Source organism: Chelonoidis abingdonii, chromosome 2, assembly GCF_003597395.2.
Source record: "Chelonoidis abingdonii isolate Lonesome George chromosome 2, CheloAbing_2.0, whole genome shotgun sequence".
Taxonomy (NCBI): domain Eukaryota; kingdom Metazoa; phylum Chordata; order Testudines; family Testudinidae; genus Chelonoidis; species Chelonoidis abingdonii.
Window position 1 is genome coordinate 42,459,538 of NC_133770.1, and position 10,229 is coordinate 42,469,766.

The following is a 10,229-nucleotide window of genomic DNA, read 5'->3' on the forward strand; positions in this document are numbered from 1 at the left end:
CTTCTCAGTCAAATATTTTGGCTGCAATTACTGTATTCCAGTGTCTTGTATTTTTTTTTAACTTTATATGCATTTAGATGTTAAGCACTTCAGGAAGCAAGTAATAGACCCATCCCTGTATAGCAATGGTTCTCAAACTTTTGTACTGGTGACCTCTTTCACATAGCAAGCCTTTGAGTGCAAGCCCCCCCCCCCACTGTATAAATTAAAATCACTTTTTTATATTTAACACTATTTTAAATGCTGGAGGCAAAGCAGGGTTTGGGGTGGAGGATGGCAGCTGGGGGGTCACGAACCCCTGAGGGGTTCTGACCCCTAGTTTGAGAACCCCTGCTGCATAGCTTGCTTCCCGTATCAGTGCAGTATTATATATTCCTACATCTACAAACAAACACACACACACACACACACTTTGAGTTTGTATATTAGATATGTGACAAAGAATAATAATAAAAAGAGTAAACAAAACATGTACTTTGTTAGTCAAGAGGATTTGTCTTTCTAACTGGCAACTACTAAAAACTCAATTTAAATCTTACACAAAATTGAAAAATTCTGTTTAGACACTTTCAAGTGTCTCTGTTAAGGTACATCTCACTTCTGGAAATAATAGTGCCTCAGGTTTTGCATCTACCCTTTACCTATTCTCAGAAGAAGAAGAGTTATTCCAGCTGGAGGAAGACTGACTTTTCTCTTTTTTATGACTACACGTGGAGACTGTTGTCTCCAAGTATTAGCAGCAGAATATCAAGTAGGCTCCGCAGCTTTCAGCCTGACACAGAGCCAAGATCTGCAGCCCTCTGAGGGCTTGTGTGGCTCACAAGGCCAGAGCAGTTTCAGATGGAGGAGAATTAAATATGGAACACTGGAAAATCATCTTACACCTAGAGACTATGTGAGTTTCCAAAAGTTGCATTTCTCTTGTGGAAAAATATAAGGCGTTTATTTTTTTTTAAAATGTCAAGGAACAATAAAAAGGCTACATATTTAGTATTCACTGTAACTGGATAAGTGACCTATTGTAAACTAATAAGATTTAGTATTAGTATTCAGAATTCAACAGCATCTTTAAACTTATAAAAAGTCTTTCTCTCACACACACACACACACTCCACCCCCCAACCCTCTCAGGTAAGACATTATTTTTTGGAAACTTCAGCCACACACAGTAAATGTGCTATACCTTGTTCCATAATTGTAATCTAAGTGCCTTTAGAATCAACATAGAAAGGCAAATATAAAAATGTTAGAAGACTTTCAAGGTTCTCTTGCTGCAGAACCTCATCCCAACTCAGCTGACAGAATCACGCCCATTTCTCTGTAACGGAGACTTTGACCCCAGAAGTGCCTCCCCCTCAACCTCTCACAAAAAAGACAAGTTCCTTCACACTCAGATATAGAAGAAGATGAGCAATAATGAGGATGTCAAACAGACTTCTCTAAATGCGCACTGGACGTCCACTGGACTCAATTCAAGGGAATGACTCTTCAGGGCTAATTAAAAGCAAACACTCTGTAAATCAGTGACAGAGCATCTTTATGGAATCATTAATAAATTAGATGACAACCATGTTTAACATTTAACTTTATCAGAATCAGCCTTGATTTCCTCTGTCCCCAACAAGCTCCGCAAAACTCACACTGCAGTGCTAGCAAGATTTCTGCTGCAACATTCTCATAAACTCTAGGAGTTAGAGATGAATACGTTATTATACAGGTTAAAACTGAGGTTTCATGTTTCAGATGGTTCACAGCACTGGTTCTAGCTATACTCAACACCACTAAAACAAATTTGGACTTCAGAGGAGTGAAAAAGGAAAGATGGTATCAGAACAAGGCAGTTTTATGGTATCTCAAGGGCTGCCAAGCTTGACAAAAATGCTGTTCAAACCATTAGGAAGCTGACAAATTCCCAACTTTCCAAGGAATTCACTTCTAGCTCTTGAGATTTTTGAGATAATGGGCCTTAAAACAGTCACTGCTCCCTCAGACCAACAGTGTTGCAGTGTTTGGCATTGGTTCCAGACCAGGACTTGTGTAACTTTTGATCCCTAAAACACATAGTAATCATTGGAGCAGACATCCAGTCATACAATTTCAAGCTTTAAAAGGGGAAATATTAATTGTAGAAGTAGTAATCATTCGAATGAACATGAAGATATACAAGCATAACAGGGTCTCTGCTTTGCAGGACTTGTAGTCTGGGAAAAAATCAAACAGTGCAGGGCAAATGCAAATCTTAAGGAGTAACCCATGTTAAGACTTTGATTCAACAAAGTACTTAAACATATGCTTAAATTTCAACATACCAATTGTCCCATGTGCTTAAAATTAAGTAGGGGAGAGGAGGGATAGCTCAGTGGTTTGAGCATTGGCCTGCTAAACCCAGGGTTTTGAGTTCAATCCTTGAGGGGGGGCATTTAGGGATTGGTTCCACTTTGAGCAGAGGGTTGAACTAGATGACCTCCCAAAGTCCTTTCCAACCTTGATGTTTTATATGATAACATGTTTTGCTGGAGTAGGGCCTAAATTCTGTAAACTGTGCTCATGGTTCAATCCTTGGGCCACCAAAATTTACACTGACTTAAATGTAGGCTAAACTTCTATTGGGACAAATACCAAACTCACTGCAAGCTGTAGGTGCTCAGCACCTGTCAGTATTTAGCCTAATAAGAACTTTGCCTGAGGGTCTGGTCTTACTAGATGCCTTCATTTCCCACTGACAATAATGCAGGATTTAGACACACTGTGAGGTCTATAAGAAAATTTTCAGAGCTAAAAGGTTATTACTTGTCTGTATTGGCAATAGTGTGTTAGTAATTGCATAGTTATCCTCATAAAATATTGATTTTTAAAATAATTTGATACTTAGTAGAACATCAAGATATACCTCCGCCTCTTTACCTATAAATGTAAAATTCATTTATTCAGCATTGATTAGGAAGGTGATGAGGAGCAGGGGAATGTGCATGCCACAAGGAAAAGACTGAACATACAGTTGAGTTATATACACAGATTAAGTTTTTTTCAGATCTATGAATCTCTTTCTCTTTCCTTTGTGTCTCCCTTTCACACACACAAACTCTATGCTAAATGGTGTTTATGCAGGTATTACCTTAATTTATCAATCCAGCTAAAATTTGGGAATGTTTTTGAAGGAGTGAAAAAAATGCAGAAACCAGAGATAATACTGAATGGAAGCCAAGCAACTTAGATACTGCATATCTGTCCTTAGAGTTTACTCTTATTGTCAGCACATATGATGCCATTTTTCCCATTTTCAGGTTAGGTATTTGTATAACAAGATGAATCTAAGAATTTTGATTAAAACAATGAAGGTTATAAAGGTCTATAAAACTTTTGTTTGAAAGGGCTAGTCCCCTCAAAAGGTAAAACATCTACATATCAGACAACTGTAAAGAGTACTCAAGCTGTCATCCTCTTACAGTGATTGCTTATATCATTTAGTTTCCAGTTGTAGACAACTTCACAATTACAATGACTTTGGATTTCTTGAAATAATACACAATGAAAATAGATCGGTGATTCTTGCCTATTGGTTTTATTTCTAATCACTATTTTTCCTTTTGGTATGATAAATATTCTGAGAAAGGAAGATAATCTGCTACAGTTTTTCCCACTCCCAGATGCCTAATTTGGAGCTCTCCAACCTGATCAACAGCAGTAGGTATTATAAATACCTATAAAACTTAGACAATAAGACTTACAGATTTATTCAATAAAGAGAAACATATTTTAGCAGTTCTTATACCGTATGTCTGTATTATGGAACACAAACAAAAGTAGTCTATCAGCCATATTTAAATATAACCTTGTACATTAAAATGTATTTTGTTCATTTCAAAATAACCTGAAACTTAAAGGAGCATTGATATCCATCATGTAGGTGCTATATAAAAGATACAGAGGTGTATCCTCTCAGGTGACCATGCTCCAGGCATCAGATGCAAGGCCGTGTAGCCTTGGGTAATACAAATAAGTCAAGTGATTAGGGATTTTTTTAGATTTCAACCTCACCAAGCCAACTGCAGAAAACCTAAAAACATCTGAATAGAGGTTGACTTGGCAAGATTTGTGTGAAATCAAATAGTTTTATGTACTACTTATTCTGTACAGCTTGCTATACACTGACAGTATTATATAATCATATGTGATTAGGTTTACAAAAGGTCATTGTTACTCTAGAAATGTATTTCTTATGTTACATTTTTCAACACCTAATCCTGGTATTTGATAAATAAATTAATTGCAAGGGGTGAGGGAAAGAATATTTCTATTTTTTAATAAAAATTAAATAAGGAAAATTTTTCAGAAAGATGTTCCTGAACACAGAAGTTTTTACCCAACAAACTCAGTCTCCATATATAGGTCTTCACGACAACATATCAGTTATTTATGTGTTTGGAACCAAATCCTATGATTTATTTAAAATGCATTTTAAATACAGAGCTTAAATATGTCATATAAAAACTACAATTACAAAACCACACACAGAATAAAAAATAGAAATTAAAACATGATTAATTAAAATGGTTACTCTAGAAAGATTATTTTTAATTCTTACTTTTAGGATGTGGCCCTTTACCCTCTCAAGTCCATAGGAGTTTTGCAATTGATTTCAATATAAGCAGCACCAGCTCTGTACTGTGTATAATTAAGATAGATATTTTCTGCTGAAGAGCTCATAGCAACATTAAACGAAGAAAATAATCAGTAAAAATATTTAGAATTTGGGTCATGGTCATAATTCTTTAAAAATATCTGTATTTTTAACATTTTAACATAATGTGTTAGTATCTTTCTTAAAAGAACCACTGAACAATTATTGTACCAATCCAATTTCTCAGTGTTCCTTGTCTACATTTCACACACATACACACATATATATATACACACATTTTTAGAGGTTTAGATAACTCTTTTGTACTTACCCAGGACACATTTTTTCCCTTGGGTGTTTTTAGCATGGCAACATGCAGTGCTGAGATGACCAACAACAGCCCCACCAGCATGGAAAGTCAGATGAAGGGATATTCCAAATGTCTTTGTTACCCAAATGTATAAAGTCCCTTAGCCTGGATGATACAAGCACACTGAGCATTAGGTAAAGTAACACTAAAAAAAGCCATTTTTCTTCTTAAGGTATTATCCAGTCAGACAGAGACAAATATCTCTGTAATATATAGAGATATACAAATATATATATTCAGCTGCAGAGATGTGTGTACTTTTGTACATCCATCAAGTCCAAAAGTTGACTCTTCTCTCAGAAAGCTAAACACCTAAATTCACAAATCTCTAATATCACAAATGCAGTCCTCCTTCTGCTGTGAAAATACAGTGCCTGATTACTCACCAAGCTTTAATAAAAGCTTTGAGGCTGGAGCTTACAAGAGAATTAAGACAAATACTGGAAGCAACTAGCATTTAGAGGACCTTGAAGTGATGGCTGGTCGCTGGTGGCATCATTTAAGAGCTACTGTGGTTGAATATTTCCAGGACTCCAGGACTCTTCAGAAGGATAATAAGAATTAGATCTCAGTTTCAATAAATAATGTATGCCAGCAGGTACAGTATACCTATTGCTACCTTCTGCGCATTCTCACTACATAGCGTCTGCTGCTGCTGCTTCAGAGACTCATAGTGCACCTGTTGTTGATGTGACTCCACACTGAAAGCCTGATAGCCTAACAACGAATAACATTTGTTTAGAAGATGAGAGAGAATCCCCAGAAGGGAGAGCAAGAGCTGAAAATCAGTGTCTCTGCTTGTTTCTCTTTGTTTATCTGCCCTTCTGTCCCTTTACTTTTACATCCTGTCAATCTAGATTACGAAGGCAGATTCAGGCTAAATTTTGCAACTATCAGTACTGATTAGTGTGAGTTGATTGAAATCGGATTATACAGGAAGACCTCTACCTTCTCACTCAGCAAGCAGGCCAGTACCATTTGAAAACCGTTTATGCTTCACCTCACAATACCACTGCATTAGGAACAGTTCATTTAAAGATACACAGTGCAATATGAGTAACCCAGATTGTAGTTTCCTTTAAAAAGAGAAGCAATTTTTTCAGCACTCTCTGTTTCAATAGCTATATGAATATATACCAGGATGTCTCAAATCACTTCCAAATGGACAAGTTAGCTAGAGATCTGGGGGATTCACAGGAAAGCAAAGTATGTCAAAAATATTATTAAGTTCCTAACATTTTGCATATATCTGATCACTACTACCCATATGGGATATGGAACCAAAATTATGAAAAAAGTTTCTGAATAACAATGTAAAGCATTAGTCCTGAAAATTAATGTGAGAACTGTAGTATTTTATTGCCTGTGTCAATACAAATAATAAAGCCATAAGAATTGATGTATATTATTTCAAATTATTCTAAATTAAATATGTTACTATGCAGGCTGACGGAGCCTTATTTAAATGTAGTGGCATTACACATTTTCAGTAATTAAGCATAGAGAACATAGAATGCTTATCAAGTACAAAATTAAGAACATATTATAACATTACAGTATCACAGGATATGGAAATATTTCTCTTAAGTTCACTGTAAAATCCTGGAATGAAGGAAACAAAATCTAAAGTAGAAAAAGAAACTGCTGAAATGGAGCACACAACCAAGCTGAGATGGTGAAAGAATTTCAGAACCAAAACAAGGACACAATTATGCAAGATTCAGTTAAAAAATATATGGAAATATACCAATGTAAGGGACATTGAAAGCTCATCAGGTCCAGTCCCCTGCCTTCACTAGCAGGACCAAGTACTGTCCCTGATACTTTTTATTTTTTTGTGGCACCCCAGATCCCTTAATGGCCCCCTCAAGGATGGCGCTCACAACCACCCTAGCTTTAGTAGGCCGATGCTCAAATCACCGAGCTATCTCTCCCCCAGCTAACTGACATCTAGACAATGCATGAAGGAGATGCAATAGAAACATTCAGTAATGGAGTAGAAGATATAGATCTGATAAGATTTGCCAAATAACTTCACATTAGTATTTACTCAACATACATATCTATGCTTTGATTCCACAACGCACTTAATCATGTGTGTAGCTTCAGGCATATTCATTTCTTGACCTGTGCAAATATAAGCCTTTCACATTTGGTTAATTCCAGCATGTAGATGTCCACAGGCTGTTGCTAGGCTAATTTTTAAATTTAATTTAATTTATTTATTTAGGTTGTATCCTTCCAGGATGTCAATATGAGCCTTGCTGCTGTTAAGGCAGCTCTAAAGAACCATGTGTCCTCTGTATGTAGTAGCCAGAAAAGTTGAGCTCTACTGTCCAGGACACAAGAGGAGTTATGAGCAGTTCTTAGTTTATGTTCATCGTGATGTTGAACTTCTCTAGAACTCTAGCCCAAACAGGACAGGGAAAATTCTGTATATACAGACTGTGCTTACCTGGATGGTGTCCTGCACATTTAGATGTTTTTAAAATGATTCACTCTAACGCACACTGAACCCATACAGGGTATCATTAACAATTATAACCTATACTCAGTGGGGAAATCTTTCCTGAACCCCTCTTCTGGCCTTCAAACAATTCCCAGCCTATCAAAGCTCATCAGAAGAAAAAGAAAATCACCCCACACACTAACTCAAAGAAGCACTGCCAGAACAGATGCAAAATCTGTAGATATATCCCCACTGCTATGATGACCAACATACCCAAGACACACATTTCAAGATCAATGGGCCCTACATATGCCTCTCTCAACATGTGGTATACCTCACCCAGTGCATTAAATGCCCCAATAACATCTATTGAGTGAAACCAGACAATCACTAAGCTTCCGAATAAACTCACATAGGAAAATGATAGAAGAGAAAACGACCACATAACCTGTGGACGAACACTTAACAAAATCATCACTCAGTCTTAAGAGAAATATGCACAACACTTTCAAAAGACAAGCCTTGGAGCTTAAATTCATAACTTTGCTAGCTACTAAAAATCATAGACTGAATAGAGACACTGGATTTATTCTTATTGCAACAACCTATAACACACTTAACCCACCCACCCATCAGCCTTCCCCCCCTCCTTCCTTTCTCCTCTGTGGCTGAAGGGGTGTTAATTGGCCACTTCACCTTGCATGGTTCCTTGAAACATGCGTTCAATACTTATGCTAAACAATCTGCTCTACCTTGTATTTTGCTGAAGAAGAGCTCTGTGTAAACTTGAAAGCTTGCCTCTCTCACCAGCATATGTTGGTCCAATACAAGATATTACCTCACCCACTTTGTCTCTATTAATGATACAGTCAGTTGTATCACAGATGAAAAAAAGGTTTCTAATCTTTCGGGAAGGATTAAGCTAAAACGTAACTTGGGCAATGCAGAAAGAGATAAAATGTAGTATTATACTTTGGCTGACATATATTAGCTCTGGCTGTGTCAGTCATGGGATTGTATGTGTTTTACAGAAGAGGAAATTTTCTTAGGAAGCAGCAGATTTAAGTGGTTTGCTTCAATGCACCTCTCAGACAAATATATCTGTAAGCTGTGTTTGCCACTGCAGGGGCATCCTTTAAAAGAACATATAATTTATGAAGAAAAAGTCCATTTTGTCCTCCATCTTATAAAAAGATCTGAGTTGGACTTTCAGAACTATACCCCAATATTTCATCAAGCAGAACTACAAAATCCTTGAATGATGCTTGCAATAAGTGATGTAACTTGATCAGGTAGGATCTTTGACAGACATATATAGTCTCTCATGATCTGTAGTCACCTTGCTTGCTTACACAGGCCTTCAGATTGGATGCAGAGGTCTTTGACAGGTCTTTTGTCGTCGTCTTCTTCTAACTGCTCCTCTGCATATGACATACAGAATACCTTCATCCTATGAAGTTCTAAGTGCTAACTCTAGCACTGATTTTTACCAGTAGGATCTCCATTCCCACTTCAATGAGGCACACATCAGAAATGCCTATTACCCCTCTGCTAATCTTGCCTATAGTAGAATCAGTTGTCAACAAAACATAAACCAATCCATCAAGTCATATAAGGTTACCAGATTCATAATGACAAAAAGAAGTTCACGCTTTATACAGTTAACATTAATACTGCTCCTCCTCTGCCTAGACAGGTCTGCTCTGTGATGTTGCACTCCATATGATTTTATGAAAATATGCTAATGAGTGTGAATATAATGTAACTGGAATATGCTTCACGCAAAAGGTGTCTTGTAAGGTAATGATTACAAAGCTTATAATCTACTGAGTGTGTTCATCCCATTTGTATGAATGTATCGTTCTTGTATCTGAAACTAGGAATATAAAATACAACTCTGAGGTCCTACTGTAGTTATTCAAAATGTGGGCTGAGTGCTGGAGACAGGAGCTGTTCTTAAGCTGTTTTCAGTTAAGCCTGCAGTTTACGGGGGACGTGGTTCAGACTTGGATCTGTGTTTGCAGCAGAAAAGCGTGTCTGGCTCAAACAAGGCAAGGTCCCAAGCTGGCAGAGAAAATGGGCTCATAGATAGTCCCGGCACATCAGGTGGCAGTTCCCAAGGGGGGTTCTGTGACACAACCCATCACATGCTCCTCATCAAGTTATGGGTCATCTGGATTTCTGATAAGTCAGTGTAAGGGTCCTTTGCTTTCAAGTGGGTTGGGAGGTCACTCTGCCTGATTGTTTGAGTCAATAGTAGTTGGGCTCGGCAGGACCGTCCTTAGGATTTATGGTGCCCTAGGCGGGATTATTAAACTGGTGCCCCTGTGCCTGTCTTGCTCTTAGCAACACAAACATAAGCTTACACTACTGGAAAACTTGCCACATGCATGTTATTAAAACCAGTTTAACGTAGTGAAGCACACTGGAATGTTGATGGACTAGCACTAAAGAAGTAGCACTATAGAAAAAATTCTGATTTGACAGAATGATGCAAATAATATAATTTTTTTAATTTGTCAACATTTTATTAGAAATTTCTGTGCAGAGGTATTGAAACAAGGATTTGGTTTTAATTAAAAACAATCTTTCTGGCTTTTTTGGCTGCAAAATCAGTAATAATGTCATTGTATGACAAAGACAAAGTGATGTCTTGTTTGATTGAAAGAATAGCAAGACCAATCAAGTGTTCCTGACTCCTTGTAGAGCAGAGATTGTTTTTAATGAGCTTTAGTTTTGAGAAACTCCATTTTCCTGATGCTCCTGTTACAGGAATTGTCAGTAGAATA

At 37.2% G+C, this 10,229-nt stretch overlaps 1 protein-coding gene across 3 annotated transcripts in view; it reads right to left on the reverse strand.

The window, feature by feature from the left end:
* Positions 1 to 10,229, reverse strand: part of CACNB2 (calcium voltage-gated channel auxiliary subunit beta 2) — a 463,236-nt gene that overhangs the window by 267,229 nt on the left and 185,778 nt on the right. Inside the window, exon 1 of one of the 3 annotated variants that reach the window (XM_032777577.2) lies at positions 4,953 to 5,233. The exons of the other annotated variants lie outside the window; for them this stretch is intronic. Within the exon in view, the coding sequence (XP_032633468.1) occupies positions 4,953 to 5,033 (81 nt within the window). The 5' untranslated portion in view covers positions 5,034 to 5,233. Of the gene's footprint in view, positions 1 to 4,952; positions 5,234 to 10,229 lie in introns of those variants that run through there. 3 annotated transcript variants of the gene reach the window in all.